The following is a 17,274-nucleotide window of genomic DNA, read 5'->3' on the forward strand; positions in this document are numbered from 1 at the left end:
CTATGTAGACCAGAGTGGCCTTGATCTCATGGACAGCTGCCTGCCTCTACTTCCTGAGTGCTAGGACTAAAAGTATGTGTCACCACCTGGCCTGGCTATATTCTTAAATTATTAGTACTTTAGTTATCATACAAAATAATGTGGGTTTTTTTTTTCCTTTTTCTTTTTTCTTAAAAAAATTTTATTATTTTTATGTATATGCATGTATTGCCTGCATGTAGGTAAGTGCACCCGTGTCATGCAATGCCTGTGGAGGACAGTATTTATATGTATTCAGGTTTTTGTTGTTGTTTTAGTTTTCTGTTTGAGGTATTTATTTATTTATTTATTTGAGTTTTGTTTTGTTTTGTTTTAAGGAGACAGGGTCTCCCTGTAGCCCCAGCTGTCCTGGAACTCACTATGTAGATGAGGCTGCCCTTGAACTCACAGAGATCCACCTGTCTCTGCCTCCTGAGTGCTGGGATTAAAAGTGTGAGCCACCACACTTGGCTCAAAATAGTGTTTTAGTATGACATTTTCATACACATGTATCATTGTACTTTGTTCAACCCCTTTACCCTCTCTTGCCCCCCACCTCGCCATCCCAATGAGCCCCTGCCTCCCTCTATTTTTCTTGATGGTAAAGGTTTTACTGACCTTTGCTGATACAGAAATCCAGGTCCTCCCTTGAAAGAACCAGTAGCTTTGCTTCCAGTGTACCTACCTCATAGGGGAACATGTTACAAGCATTAATCCTTGTCTCCCTCACTTTTAGGTGACACTGTGTAGTATGAATGGCTGGTCCTATCCTAGGGCTGTTGAGCGTCTCTGACATGACAGAAAAAAAGAGGTGATATTCACACATTAAGAACATTTGAGGACTGAGTGGTATCTGAGGGATGAGTTATAGAGGTCATAATCCTTGTATCTGTAGCCATGAACTTTTGAAGAGAATAGAAAGACTAGCCCTTCTTGTGATCTAAAGTCTTCTAGGTGTTTCAATCTTCCTTGTGTATCAGTAAATCTTTCTACTGAGATAAGCAATGAGTGTGTTTTATTATTCATTTTTCATTGGAGAAGATAAGGTTTTTAATTAAATGGTGTATCTTAAATTATCCAGTGAACATGGAGTACAACTAAGACTAGAAAGAAATGAAATTTGCTCATCCACAAGCCTAGCAGTTTATCAGTAAGATTTTACTAGATAAAGCTTTCAGAGAAATGGACTTTAGAAAACTACTCTATATCCTTGGGAGTATTGCTCAGTGGTAGAATATCTGATTGCAGAAAAGTACTCTATGCCCATCTTAGGTTGCTTTTTCTCAAAATGTTTCACATATTTGTTATTGAACCAAGCCACTAGTGCAGATCAAAGAAAAGAACGAATACAATGTGTTATATTATTGATTAAATATGTAGAATTCCAAAGAGTGCTGACATGCAACTTCATATAATTGTGACCTTGGCATAGCATAAATATATTGCTATCTCATGTGTAATTCCTGATGGACCCAGCTTGGTTCTCTCTGACTGGAGTCTCCTCTTGGAGATGTGTCTGATTTCATCACCAGTTTAATCTAAACCCATCAGGGAATGGATAATTGGCTTTTGTATCTTGGCTAGGAATTGCTCAATTCTAAAACTCTTATGAAAAGCCACAAAGTACTGAGTCACATGCATCGTGATGACAGAGAAAAAACACAGACTGGATTTGAACATGTTTTCTGAGTATGCTGGTCACTGAGGAACTGTTGTCATTGTTCATATGAGAAAATGAGACAGCATCCACTAGTTATTAAGATTTTTAAGCAGATTCCTCCACAGCTTACTTTAAATTTTCGATTTGTGTGTGTGTTTTGCCTACATGTATATGTGTACTATGTGTGTGCAATGCCCACAGGGGCCAGAAGAGGGCATCAGATCTCCTGGAACTGGAGCTACGGACATTTGTTAGCAGTTCTGGGAACTGAACATGAGTTTTCTGCAAGACCAGTCAAGGTGCTTAAGCCCCACTCTCCAGCCTCCCAGCATTCACTTTTAAAAAGAAAAATTTGGGGGTTAGCTACAAAGTATGGAGTTTCATTGTGGCATTTTCATAAATATGTGTCCTTTACTTTGTTCTCAATTGTTGCCTTCTCCAGACCCTTCCCTCCCTCTCTCCAACTGGGTGATGTAGCCAAAATCTTTTGCTCCTTTATTAGCTGAGTGATTGGTGTCTTGTTGCTTCTACATAAATCCTGCCCACAGTGTACCACCTGACTTCTGTTTTTATTTTTTTAATGGAATATGAACTAAAACATCTAAGAAAGGATACGATAGGCCTATATGATAGGCAAGACCCCATGAGATGGACTTGAACCAGTGTCCAGTCTACAAAGAGGAGGGTCAATACAGAGGAAACATTTCCTCTATGCTTCCAAGCAAAGCCAGCCATGGTCAAGTAGGACCTTTGACTTACCTTCACACAGACGGAACTGGTAAAAGAACCAGGGAGTCCTCCCAAGCCCATGAATGCGTCTGCCACCAGCTGCAGCCGCCCCTCCAATCTTCCAGTGCTGGGTCTGTCTACAGGCACCACTCCTCCGCTCGCACGAGCACTGGCTGCAAGCGCACAGGCACCGCCTTCTGGGCACCACCTCCAATCACACGGGCACTGCCCTTCACTCCTTGCTGCGGCTGCAAGCTGTGGTAGCTCTTCCGCTCGTTGCGGTGCTGAGGCAGCTTTTCTGCTCTCCCAGTGCTGGGGCTGCTCTTCTGCTTGCTGCAGCGCTGCCTCCAATTGTCACTACTTCTGCCTGGTCCCAGACCCCAGGGCTGGTGAGGAGACTGTGTGAGCAGAGCCGCATTCAGACACAGGAGACCAGGTTCATTAACATAGATCCACTTTATTGTAGAAGGGCACAAGCTTATATAGGGGTAGGTGTCCAATCAAGAAGTTACAACTCAGATCTTTGGCAGGGCTGTGTCCTATCATGACATCAGGAATCAGACACCTCATTAGCATAATGGGTTTCAGGTTACTTAGGTTCCGGTTTCCTTATGGGGCCTGATTTCCTGGGAACCACGTGACCCAGGCTGTCTAAGTGTTGCAATTTGAGATCTCAAGGGTGGTGATTAGGGAGTGGTGAGCTCTAGGCATCAGTCTCATTATCTGCCAATGGGAGCAAATGTCACAAGGCCTTCCTTGTGGCTCTAGCTGTCGGGCTGTTGCCTCGGGCCTGCTGTATGGCTGTCAATAAGACTTTCACCCTAGGCTCAAGCCTGTCTCCCACACATGAAAACAGCCTTAAGAGTAAAAATAAATTGGTTTATCTGGGCCAACTGTATGGCCTTAAACACTCGAAAGTATAACCAAAGATTAAAGGGGCCAATATAATTTTTTAACAGTCCTCGTGTATCGCTAAAGGCTACATAACAAGAGACAATGCCAGATAGGAGATACCTCCCTTTGAGTTGTTGGCCAGGGTGGCCCAAGAGACTCCCAGACAGTAACCTAGCATAGAACTGGGAAAGTGAAAACCAGACCCCAATCTTATCTAAAGGAATATTGACAACTGATTTCTGCTAGATGAGGAACAGCTGACCTTCCTAAAACAAAGACCTCTAGATAGGCTGACTAGATTTACTGGATGGACAAGTACTGGGGAACAGCTGGGGTGCTGACAACACAGCAGACAGTAGCAGGGATAACAGAGTATAAGGGCTCTAGTGGGGGGGGGGCTATGGGAGGGTGCCATCTGGGAAGTGGGTATATAGAGGAATAAGATTGTTTGGGATGTTCTGTGTGATATACGCACAAAAAAATAAATTAAAAAAATGAGTTATATTTGAGGAGGAAGCATAAAAATTTACATGATGTTAATTAGTAGAGGTGATAAACGTTACCACTGAAATCTACCTGATGACTTTATATCCATACACAGGTGCTGAGGATCCGAGTGCAACCGACTATGACTAGTAATAATCAGATCCATACAGATTAGAGATGCATGTACCAACATCTAAGTGTTATTAGCAAAAACAATGAGTCTTTTTGTAGGAAACAGCATATTTTAAAATGAAATAGAGCTCTTTTTTAAAGGTTAAAAACTCATTCAGTTTTATGTCTTACAGGGTTTTATATTGAGTTCAATATTGTATAACTCTATTAATTCAACTGTGAACCTTAAAATCTTATAGCCACTTTTGAAAGAGATGTATCTTTGCTATTGTTATTATGTTAAAGCTGTAATGAAATGCTTCTAAAAAACTAAAAATTTTTTAAAAATTTAAATTTCTTGTTACAGTTTGTCTCTGCTATGTCAACTACATGTAAGTCAACAGCAACAGTTTTTAGCAGCTTGCTTTTATTATTAGGTCCTTCTAAACCATTCAATTTCATTTTCATAGGAGCAATGTGCATTTTTATTCAAATTTCATTAATTTACATAATCTATAACTTGATTTAATTACAATGACAAGTAAAACAATGTTATGCAATCTACGGTAGGAACTGAAGTGCATGAGCAGGAGGAAAAGTAGTGATATGGGCAGGAAGCCTCTCAGAAGAAACTGTGAGGTTCCAGGTAAAGACAGACTAGTAAGAGAGCTTTCATTGCATTATTAACTGCACTTCCCAGATGAGGCAACTGAGGCTTAAAAAGTTAATTGTCCATTATTTGGCAAATGACCTATAGGAAAAGCTTGAACAGAAATGCAGGGAAGGAACCCTAACCCAACCATGTCAAGGTCAAAGACAACCTTCACTAGGTGATGCCGAGTTCTAGGGTAGCAGGAGAAAATCAGAAGCTAGAGGAAGAACATAGCAGGCAGAGAAGACAGAGGTAGCAAAGTCCAAAAAAGAGAGAGAAATATATAGAATTTTACTCAGTGTAACTAAAGCTTAGGATACAGGAAGTGGGGGTGGGTGGGAGGGAGGACTGAAGATCCAGCTGGGGTGATCATATGTGGTAAACAGTTTGAATTAACTTAAGTATTACTAGGAGCCATTGGGTAGTTTTCCTCAGAGGAGCAACACAGTCAGAGCTGAATTACACAAAAAGTGTTGCCAAAGCAGAATGAGGCAGTATGGGACCAGATGGGACCAGAGTGAAGACCACCTGGGAGGTGAGTGCAGGGGAATCAAGAGGATAGTGCTGAATGAGCAATGTGAGTGGCAGCCCCTCTTTCTCCAGGGTCTTCTTCTGTTGGCCATCAAGTGTAGAGAGAATAAGGCAAAGTGTCACTGCACGTGGTGTTTCAGATGGCCCCAACATTGCCTTAAAACTGTTCCTGGGGGGCTGGAGAGATGGCTCAGCAGTTAAGCGCACTGGCTGCTCTTGCAGATGACCTAGGTTTGATTCCTAGCACCCACATAGCAACTAACAACTGTGTAACTTCAGTTCCATGGATCCGATACCCTCTTCTAACCTCAGGCATTGCACAACACCAGTGCACATAAATGCATGCAGGCAATACACTCATACACATACCATAAAATAAAATAATAAAAAATTTAAATAAAAAAATATTTTTTAAATGAATAAAACTGTTCCTGGTAATATTGTGTATCTGCCCATCGTTTGACATGTAGAAGCTTATGAATGGGATTACATTCATTAAAGTGTCTAAGGAGTGGTACTCATCTCAGTGTAGGTTAAATATACTTTCACCAGCTAGCCTAGAAACTCATTCAAACACTGAGTTTACCACTGCACAGTGGTAAAGTAAAAAGCAAGCTGGGTGTGGTGGTGCACTTGGGAGGCAGAGGCAGGCAGATCTCTATGAGTTCAAGGCCAGCCTGGTCTACATAGCAAGCTCCAGCTGAGGCTACAGGGAGACCCTGACTTAAAAAAAATTTTTTTTTTAATTAAAAAGCAATCACCAGAAGTCAGGATGTAGTTGTGCAGTGTCTGGAATACACAAGGCTCTGGATTTTATTCCCGACATCACTAAAGAAAGAAACTATTAAAAAAAAAATAGGCAATCTCTGAAAATTAAAACCAAAAAATCAAAGAAATGTTGCTTGAAATCTTGGTAATTTGTCTTTGAATCCACAGTGGAATGTACCTTAAACAACCATCATGACTCCTTACCAGAAATGCATACATTTTAGAAATGTATACTGCTGACAAATGGTTGCATTCCTATTCCGAGACTTGGAGTGTGTACTGTGAGAGCTTTGTCACATTCTACTTACAGCACTCCCTGTGCTGAAAATTGTAATTCTTAATTTAACATGGTTTAATATGAGAAATACAAACCAAAGAAAATACAAATTCTACAGCCTAGACAATCAGTGAGTTCTGTCTTAAAACAACAGCAAATGTGTCCACAAAAGCCTAGAAACAGTCGACCAGTCTCCATGAGCATCCCCAGGGTTCGGATCCCAAACTACAAGTATTATTTTCTAGCAAAGAGGAACCAGGCCTCTTTCAAGAAGTTACCGCTTTCAAGACATGCAAGAACGTACTAGAGAAGCTGAAATCATTTTGTTATAGCATGCAACTAGGATGCTATCAGTGACAGCTGGGTGGTACAAATGGACTCGGAGCCAAATCATAGACACCGGCTACAAATGTCATAATTTGAGCATCCACAGGAGTAATAATTTCAATGCACTGAGGTACTTGATGTTGAAATTTACAAATTGCTAAATAACACACACACACAATCACAAAATTTACAAATTGCTAAATAACATACACACACACACACACACACACAATCACCACTGGAGCATATTAATGAACACTCATGAAGACCAAGAAATCAAGCATTTATACTGTCTTTCCTAAAAACTTAACCACTTCTCCCCAGCAAATGAGAAGCATCTATCTACACAGTTATTTTAGCTAACAAGTAAAAAGTAATACAATTAAAATGTCACCTTTATTTTATTTTTGTGACAGGCCTTTTGTGTCTGGGCTAGCCAGGAAGACATGATCCCCCTACCTCAGCCTCCCAAATGCTGGGATTAAAGGCTTATTACCACATGCAGTGAACATCATTTTCAATCCTATGTAACTCAGGAATCCAAACCTGCAAATGTTACAAAGGGTACAATGAATAAATAATACATAAAACAAGCGTGCAATCGGGGCAAATACCATAGTATAGTCAGCAAACTCTGTTATCATCTTGTTTTTTTTTTGATAGGGTCTTACTATGTAACACTGGCTGGCCTGGAACTTACTGTGTAGACTGTGTAGAGGCTGGCCTTGATCTCACAGAGACCTGCCTGTGTCTGCCTCTGGGATTAAAGGCATATGCCACCAGGTCCAGCCTGTCATCATTTTTAAAAAATTATTTTGCTTGGGGCTAGAAAAATGTCTCAGCAATTAAAAGTGTGTATTGTAGGGCTGGAGAGATGGTTCGGTGTTTAGGAGCACTGGCTGCTCTTGCATAGGACCTGGGTTCGATTCCTAGAACCAACATGGTGGCTAACAGCCTTAATCTAACTCCAGTTCCAGGGAATCTGACACCCTCTTCTGACCTCCGAGGCATTACACACACAGGTGCACTGACATACATAGGTGCACTGACATACATGTAGACAATACACTCATACACATAAAATTAATAACTAAAAATTTTTAAAAAGATGAAAATAACCCTTGAGGAAAAAAACATGTGTTTTGCTTCCCCAGATGACCTAAGCCCAGGTCTCAGCAGTCACGTCTGGCAACTCACAACCACCAGTAACACCAGCTCCAGAGGATCTGATATCCTCTTCTGGCCACTCACATGTACATATCCACACATAGATACACATATTTTAAAACATAAATCTTAAAAAAACATATTTTGCTTGGAGTACCTAATGAAATGGGGGGAGAGATAACATTAAATAAAAACCATCAAAAGTTATCACCATTATGGGTTAAGGATAGCTCAGTGGGTAAAGTGTTACTGTGCAGGAATGATGAGAACCTGAGTTCAGATCCCTACCACCCATGTAAAAGCTGGAGCATGTCTGCAACCATGACACTGGGTCGGGGGTGGGGGGTGTAGAGACAGGCAAATCTAGAGCTTGCTGGTCAGCCCAGCCAAGATGGCAAGATCTAGGTTCAGTGAGAAACCTATCTCAAAAATATTCCATGTAAAAGGAAGATAACATAAGTCAAACTCATGCACACACACCTGAAAACACACACATGCACACACAAAGATAAATTAAGTCATAACTAGGGTTGAAGAGATGGCTCAGTGGTTAAACCTGAGTTTGGTTCCCAGCATCCACATCAGGCAACTCAAAACTGGATGTACTCTAGCTCCAGGAGATCCAATACCCTTTCTGGCCTCCTCGGGCACATGCACACATCTGGCACAACACACACACACACACACACACAGAAATAAAATTTAAAAGTCATTACCATTCATACCAAGCATCCTTCTAATAAAAGTAACTACAAAACTGACTTTACAGGTCAGTGGTGGTACAAACCTACAATCCCAGCACTTGAGAGCCTGTGGTGGTTTGAATGAAAATGCCCCCGATAGGCTTCAAGTATTTGAACACTGGGGCCCAGTTAGTGGCAGTTAGGGGAAGGTCATGGAACCTTTAGGATGTGTGGCCATGCTGAAGGAAATATGCCACTGGGAGCAGATAGTTCAAAGCCACCTCCCATTTCCAGTCTGTCTCTCTGCTTCCTGTTTGCTTGAAGATACATATGAATGCTCAGCTTTCTGTTCTGACCACCTCTGCCACCATGCCTCCCTGCCATAATGCACTCTAATCCCTCTGGAATCATAATCCAAATAACCACTTCCTTCTATAAGTGCCTTGGTCATGGTGTGTTTTTGTTTTGTCTTTTTGAGACAGGGTCTCCCTTTAGCCACAGCTGGCCTGGATTTGGTATGGACCAGAACTCAAGAGATCTGCCTGCCTCTGCCTCTGAATGCTGGGATTAAAGGCATGCGCCAACATGCCCTGAGATGTTTTACTACAGCAAGAGAAAGCTAATACAGAGCCTGAGGCAAGAAGCTCTCAAATTTGCGGCCAGCCTAGGCTACACAGTAACATCCAGTCTCACAAAAAGGTGTGTGGGGTCAGTTCCCATTGATCTGATTTTCAAAGCTCCTATGTGCTCGCCCATGGCTTGACTACTTTCATATCTATTTTAAAAAGACAAAACCCAACTTTAGAGAGCTCTGTGTCTGTTGGGGAGAAAGCAGAAGGTGATGGATGTTGGGAAGAAATGCACCACATACCCTTGGGGAGGTCATGACACAACACAGCGCTTGAGAGCCTGGACTGCTTATTTTTACTGCTTGGGTTCAAATCTGCCGCTCTGTAAATGACTATCAGCAAATCTATTGCCTTGGGTATGGAGAGACAGCTCCATAGTTAAAAGCACTGGCTGCTCTTCCAGAGGTCCCAGATTTATCTCCCAACACCCACATTGAGGCTGACAACAACACCCACATTGAAGAGATCCAATGCTCTCTTGTGGCCTCCACAGGCATTGCAGACATGGGTGCACTTACATACAAGCAGGCAAACACTTATTCACATAAAAAAAAAAAAAATCCAAAACATTTAAAACATATCTCCCACCAAGCCAGGCATGGTGGTACATGCCTTAATCCCAGCACTTGGGAGGCAGAGACAGGTGGATCTCTGAGTTCAAGGCTAGCCTGATCTACACAGTTTCAGACCAGATGGGGCTACAAGGAGACCCTGTTCCAAAAAGACCAAAAAAAAAAAAAAAAACCCTCCCACCTTAGCTTCATCTGTTAAATGAGGGTACCAATAGTAACTAATTTAGAGATTGCCACGGCCTAGAATCATCTGAAAGCAGTGTTTCAATTGAGGAATTTACTTAGATTGGCCTGTGGGTATGTCTGTGGGGGACTGTCTTGATTTGTTCATTGATGTAGGAGGGTGGAGCCCACTGTGGGTGGTACCATTCCGTAAGAAGGTCCTGAACTATATAAAAAAGGTAGCTCAGCAGAAGCTGTAAGAGCCAGCTAGCAAGCAGAGTCCTACCTCTTTGGCCGTGAATGAGTTCTTTGGTTAGAGGTAATGCTGTGTGAATAGCAAGCAAGTGTGCCTTTAGGTTCCTGTTTTGAGTTTCTGCCCCTTCCTCAAAGATGGACTGTGACCTGGAAGTGTCACAAATAAACCCTTTCTTCCCCTAAGTTGCTTTTGATAAAGTGTTTTATCACAGCATCATAAAAGAAACTAGAACAGGTTGCCATGAGATAACCCTTACACTCAATCCATAAAATGCATTTATCTCTATTTTTTTAATTATATTTTTATGTGTGAGTGTATTGCCTACATGTATGTGAGTGCACCCATGTTGTGCAATGCCGTGGAGGTCAGAAGAGGGCTTTGGACTCCCCTGGAACTGGAGTTGAGGATGGTCTGTAGTCGCTATGCGGGTGCTGGGAATTGAACCTGGGTCCTCTTGCTCTTAACCGCTGAACCATCTCTCCAGGCCCTATTTTTTCTTTTTAATAGACTTTTTTTTTTTTTTGGTGTTTTTGAGACAGGGTCTCCCTATAGTCCCAGCTGGCCTGGAACTCACTGTGTAGAACAGACTGGCCTGGAACTCACAGAGATCACTTGCCTCTGGGCCCTGAGTGCTAGGATTAAAGGTGTGGCCCACCACACCCTGATGGGTCTTGGAGTTGGAGTTTCAGGCAGCTGGAAACCAAACTCAGGTCATCTGGAAGAAGAGGTGTTCTCAGTGACCAGTCATCTCCCAGGCCCTGACCATATTTTCGTCAACTTCTGTGGTGACCATTGTGCCTTGTAACACCACACTCTCCACTTGGGTGTGTCTTCTTTGTCCTTGAAACACCCTTTAATTCCTTCATCTTAGATTTTCTATGTCTCAAAATGTCTTTATTTGGTCCCTAATTCTACAGTTTAGTTGTGTCTAAAATTCTAAGCTGATAGTTTTCTTCACTTTTGAAGATATCATTCCACTGTACTCTTGCCTTTAGGGTTGCCGGTCAGAAGTCTTCTGTTGGCTTAACAGTTATTATACTGCAAATGTGGATTTCTGTTTTTCTGTCACTAGTAAAATACCCATATTTAAGGAGAATAATGAGTGTATTTATCAAAAGAATTGACTTCACTAAGGACTCCTAAATCCATGGCTCACAGGGGAGGATCATGGTATGTGCATCCTTCTGTATAAAGGCACACAAGAACTGAAGGTCACTGTGACTAAAAGCAAACTCAGCCCGATCAGCTATTGGTAACTTCAACCTTGCTGTGGAGGATTTCAGAGCACTCCACAAGAATCCACCTGACCATCACAGAGTATAAAGGGCCTGCGGGGGTCCCTCACGCTTGCTCATGTGATGCATTCCTTTTCATTCCCCCTTACTTTCAAATTGCATACTAGGACAAATTCATATCGTGAACATATAGACAAGCATAATAAAAGAACACATGAGAGGCTGGAGAGAGAGCTCAGCAGCTAAGAGCACTGGCTGTTCTTGCAGAAGACTCGGGTTCGAATCCCAGCACCCACATGGCAGCTAACAACTGTCTGTAACTCCCAGTTCCAGGGGATCCAACGCTTTCTTCTGTCTTCCCCATGGATTGCATGACACAGGTACACTTACATAAATGCAGGCGATTCACGCATATACATAAAAATAATAAATATTTTTAAAAATTTTAAAAACACATTAAAAAACTTTTATTTTAGCTCTTTTTGGTCAATTTTTAATCTAATATTCAGATCACTAAAAGCATGTTTTTAAAAACATGCAGAACAAAATTAAACAGATCTCTGGTAGATGAAATAGCTAAATATTTGGCTGTTTATTGATCATAAGTGACATACTGGCTTTAAAAAAACACAACAAATAATTTGATTAAATTTATACCTACACAAACTTGTCTTTCTCCCAGCCGCAGGAGACCACTTCTGTAGTGCTTGGTGCACAGAGTCCTGCTCATAAGTCCCACAGAAAATATTTAAGTGAAGTAAGAATGACGGTATTTGTTTGTGGTTACACAGAAATCACCTGAACTTAACAAATGAATCCACTTATTTTAAAAAGTAATCTGTGATCAAAAGCAGTGTCTTATTAGTTGAGTGCCATTCTTATTCTAATTATATCCAAAAAACTGAGAAATAACTCAAAACCAGAACGTGACCAGGTGCCTTGCCAGTTTGCCTTGAATACCTAAAAAAAAAGACAGGAAATAAAGAATTCTGCTGCTGTTCAAGAGAACTTCCCAGAAGGGGGTGGGGGACCAAGAAATCCACCAGCCTGCTTGGTGGCAGCTCGTGAAGGGGCAAGGCCAAGAATCTTCTGAATGTTCTGTGAAGAAAACACATAATTGAGATTGAACATGAGATATAAAACAAGAAGTGTTTAACACAGATCTCAGACAAAGAGAATGCACACAAGTTATAAATAGTATACGATCTGCAATAGGATTGTTTTTTTCCCCCAAGGCCTAGGATATACTGAAGATCACATAATAGTAAAAGCTGTTTACTTCATAGGACCTTGGTCTGCTAATCCAGAAAAGCTAGCTTTTTCAAGGAGTAAATCATAAAGAGACATTTATTTATATTTACTGAAGTGCTGAGAATGGAATCAATGGTCTTGTACAAGGTAAGCAAGTATTCTACCACTGAGCTGTACCCCTAACCTCCAGGTAATCTGTTTTTAACACAAAGAATATAAAATACATTATTTATTTATTTATTTATTTATTTATTTTTTCAGTCTTTTTGAGACAGGGTCTCCCTGTAGCTCCAGCTGTCCTGGAACTCACTATGTAGACCAGGCTGGCCTTGAACTCACCAGAGATCCACCTGCCTCTGCCTCCTGAGTGCTGGGATTAAAGGTGTGCACCACCATGCCCGGTTTTCTTTACTTATTTCTTATAAGGTCCTTTCCTTGACTATGGGTCTCCTGGTTGAATTTAGTCATCATCTACAATGTTCAGTTTCGATTTATTTAAAGTGGTGACAGAGGGGCAAAGAACACTGCTCAGTGGTAGAATACTTCCTACCAATGAGGTCATCTTTATAGATTCTTAACATTTTCTCCCATCTTTCTTTATCTTACTTGTATCTAACACAACAATATAGTTTAGAAACTCTATCCAGGTTTTTTTAAGTACTTAAGTAGTTCTATAAAAACAGTTATTTTATGTTCTGATTTCTTTAGCTAATATAACATTTAATTACATAGCTACAGTAACAAGTAAAACCAGTATAAACAGGTTTCGGGTAAACAGTTGACTCTGAGAGCAGACAGGCGTGGGTGTACTAAAGAGCACTCATGAGCAGACAGCTGAGTAGAAAATTAATTGGCACTTTCTTTAGAGAGAATGGAGAAGGCTTATGAATGAGCTAAGGTCAAGCAAAGGCCGAGTGTTAAACATTTACATAGGATTTCAGAAGAAAAATCTCAGCAATCATCTCATTACTCTTGCATAATTCCATCATTTTATATTTGAGAAAATTCAAATTTGGAAAGGTATAATGGTGTGCCCAAAATAACAAAGCTAAATTAAGAGCAGAGGTTGCGCTGGGTGTGATGGCACACATCTGTAATTTCAGTGAGGCAGGAGGATCAAGGTCAGCCTAAGCTAGATGAGACCCTGTTTCAACAGTTACAACTTAAACCCACATGCTTTCTTAGTCTAGTGGTTCTCCTAGTACTTCTACACTAACGTTCTATAGAAGTCTCAGAACAAACTCTATCCTGTGGTACAGACTTACTGTGTACCCACTGGACATAAGACACTATGAGAATACCCAGACCAGGCTTCTCTGGAAATACTCACTCTTTAATCCTTTGTCAGAATATAACAGAATATTTAACTAGAAAGAATACAACTTAAAGAGCTCATTTAAATTGTATTTATCCTAAAACATCTCAACGCATGTAATCTACATTATTGAGTTCATGCTTTAAAGAAAAATCTTAAAACAGGTTAAGAAGATAAATTGTAAATATATCAGGCTAGAGGAAGAAATATCTTGAGTTTGTATTACTTTAGTAATAAAAATACCTTCACACACATCTGTTATAATTAAAAAAAAAAACTGCATAAGGCAGTAAGAAAACCAAAGGATATGTCAAAAATTTCCAATATTAAACTTTGATCAATAAAGCCAGGGGTGGTGGCACACGCCTGTAGTCCAAGCACTTGGGAGATGGAGGACCTAGAGTTGAACCCCAGCTTGGGCTACAAGACATTGTCTCAAAAAACTAAAATAAACAACAACAAAAATTGATACATGTTTCCTGAACACCTACAATGTATTTAGCACTAAGCCAAGAATTCTGAGAAATAATATACAATTTGAAATAAGACATTATAGAATATAAGATGATAAACACGTTTGCACAGTTAACACACATAATGTCCTGTAGACAAAATATACAAGGGAGCCTTGGTCAGTTATTCTGCATAGTCGGGGTCAATTAAACGAGTCCTTGTCATTTCTGAGATTAAAAACCAGTTTTAAAAATCTCGGTGCCTTTTAAATTACAGGATTACAGCAATGAAATAGGAAACAGAGGAAAAGAAAAAACTGTTTTGGAGAAACAAGATACTGTGTGGGTAGATTACAAGTGCCATACTACAGCTGAGAACCCCACCTTTCAACTTAACTCAGCAGTACCAGCAATTCACTCCATAATTCTGTGCTTCTCTCAACCTTGCACAGAGAAGCTTCTTTTTGTACTGGGCAGTGATTAATACGGAGACTCAGAAGTGGTCAAAGTGCTGAGAATAAGGGACTGTGAATGTTCAACGTTAAATGGAATATCTTTATCAACTGCCTCCCCAAGGCCCAGGGAATATCTTCAAAGAAGGGATGGGGGAAAAAAGTAAGACTGGGGTAGAAGTGCTGGAGAGATGGCTCAGTAGTTAAGAGCACTTGCTGCTGCCACAGGGTTCAGTTCCCAGCACTCACATGGTGGCTCACAACCATCTCTAATTCCAGTTCCAGGAGATCCTCTCTTGGCATTGCATGCACGTGTTGTACTTAGATAAATGCAAGCAAAACACTCATAAAAATAAACAGAATCTTAAAATAAAAACAAAAAGAACGTAAGATGGGAGCAGTGCTGTGAAGTGCTGTCTTCTGGACATGAAGTGGCTGCTGCACTCATGAAACTCACTGAGCACATGACGTGCTCCAGATCAGTCAGAATTTCAGCATGGACAGGAGGGGCTCTCGAAGCCCCATCCCTAGCCGAGGAGCTATTAGCAGTTGTTGGTTGCTAAAAGAGAGAGAGACATTTTTCTTTGGGGACGTAGCCACTGGTAGGTTGCCCATGCTCCAGTGGATCGTCCATGCCTACGTGCACAGAGGCAGCACTAACTGGGCCTAGTGGGTTAATTTAAAAAGAAAAAAAAAAAAGAATGAATAAATGAAAAGGGGTCATTAAATTGGGAGGGGGACAGGGTGCGAGGGTTTGTGGAAGTTGAAGGAGGGTGTAAGGGTAGATATCCAAAACCCCATTTACACATATATGAATTCTCAAGAATACTGTTTTTTTGTTTTGTTTCTTTTTTTTTTCTGAGCCAAGATGCATCTCTTTCAAAACTGGCTGCAAATCTTGAACCACCACAGCCATACAATATTGTACTCAGTATAAACCCCACAAGATATAAAATCAAATGAGGGCTCAACTTCCAAAAAAGATCTCCATTTCATTGCCAAAACACACAGCTTCACACAGAAAAACTCATCCCCAATACAATTGACATTAAGATGTTTGCACATGCGTCTCTAATCTCTATATATCTGATTATTACTAATCACAGTTGGTTACTTTCTGAGCTCCTTGGCATCTGAGCATGGATATCAAGTCATCAGGTAGATCTCAATGGTAATGTTTGTCACATCTACTAATTATTAAGGAGGAAATTTTAATGCTTTAAAGACCTATTATTTTTAATCATTTTAAAAACATTTCAATAACTACATGATTAGAAGAAGTATTTCACTACAGCTTCAACATATTCAGTAACACACTCCCGAGCAAGAGTACCTCTTTCACAAGTGGATACAAGTTTCTAGGTTCACAGTTGAATTAATACAGTAATATATTATTGAACTCAGTATAAGCCCTGCAAGACACAAAATTGGATGAGCTTCCAACCTTTAAAAAAGATCTCCATTTCATTCTAGAATATATTGTTCCTTACAGAAAGACTCATTGTTTTTGCTACTAACACTGAGGTGTTGGCGCTTGCATCTCCAATCTGTAGAATACTGTATTTTTAAAAAAACAGTTTATTACTATTAGTAACTCAAAGCATATAAATGAGCAAGTGTAAGCTGCTGCTCTAGATGGCAATAGGTCCAATAGTAGCAAAGTATTCAAGCTGAGACCCTTCAGAAGTCATAGCCAAAGTTGACAGAAACCAGACACTATGAATTTTGTTCTACTTGTTGCTCTTGTTACAGACTTTCCTGTGGGAGAGTCTTTTAGGTAATACTTTTGTTTCAAGGTAGATTTATCAACTGTAATAAATGTACCACTCTATTTGAGGCTACTGATAGAAAAATATGAGTATATGTGGGAGAAAAGGGAAATGTAATAAATGTCTATATCCTCTGATCAAGTCTATTGAAATCTAAAACTGCTCTAAATAAAGTTCTGGGGCTGGAGACATGGCTCAGTGGTTAAGGGCACAGGCTATTCTTCCAGAGGACCCAAGTTCAGTCACCAGCACCCACATGGTGGCTAACGACCATCCTAACTCTAGTTCCAGGGGATCCAACACTCTTTTGGCCTCCACCGGCATTGCACAACACAGGTGCACTTACATACATGCAGGTAATACACTCACACACATAAAATAAAAGTAATATAAAATATGATTTTTATTTAAGACTTTAAGAATACATAGCCAAATAGCAGTTGAATAGTTATGTTCCTTTTTCTCCTACTTTACCTTCTTCAACACTGTGAAATATTGCTAAAACGGGATTAATTTAAAATAAAGAAAAATACTTCTATGGTACTGTCGCAAAATGAAGAGCACAGCATGAAGCCAAAATAATAGCAATGATGGCTGGCAGTTAATGAGTACTTTCACAGTGCTAGGCAGTGTTCCAAACACTTCATGTTTGCATTTAAATCCTCACAACTCAGTAAGGCAGGCAGTATTATAACCCTTGCTTGAGATAAGAAAAGAAATGATCAGGCAGTAATTTGATACTGAGTACCACACTGTGTAGCAGGAACTTTTATCTACCATCTCATTTGTATCTTTCAATAGCGTTATCAATGAAACTTGACCTGATTGCTCTCCTATAGTCCCTTGATTCTCTTTGAGGGCAAATTTTCAGGCCTTCA

At 40.4% G+C, this 17,274-nt stretch overlaps 1 protein-coding gene across 1 annotated transcript in view; it reads right to left on the bottom strand.

Moving 5' to 3' along the window:
• Positions 1-11,647: 11,647 nt before the first annotated feature.
• Tmco1 (transmembrane and coiled-coil domains 1) overlaps positions 11,648-17,274 on the bottom strand; it is a 36,114-nt gene continuing 30,487 nt past the window's right edge. Inside the window, exon 7 of the mRNA XM_008848231.3 lies at positions 11,648-12,255. Coding sequence (XP_008846453.1) covers positions 12,157-12,255 — 99 coding nt within the window. The 3' untranslated portion in view covers positions 11,648-12,156. The remainder of the gene's footprint in view (positions 12,256-17,274) is intronic.

Source organism: Nannospalax galili, unplaced genomic scaffold, assembly GCF_000622305.1.
Source record: "Nannospalax galili isolate Female #2095 unplaced genomic scaffold, S.galili_v1.0 scaffold383, whole genome shotgun sequence".
Classification (NCBI taxonomy): Eukaryota; Metazoa; Chordata; class Mammalia; order Rodentia; family Spalacidae; genus Nannospalax; species Nannospalax galili.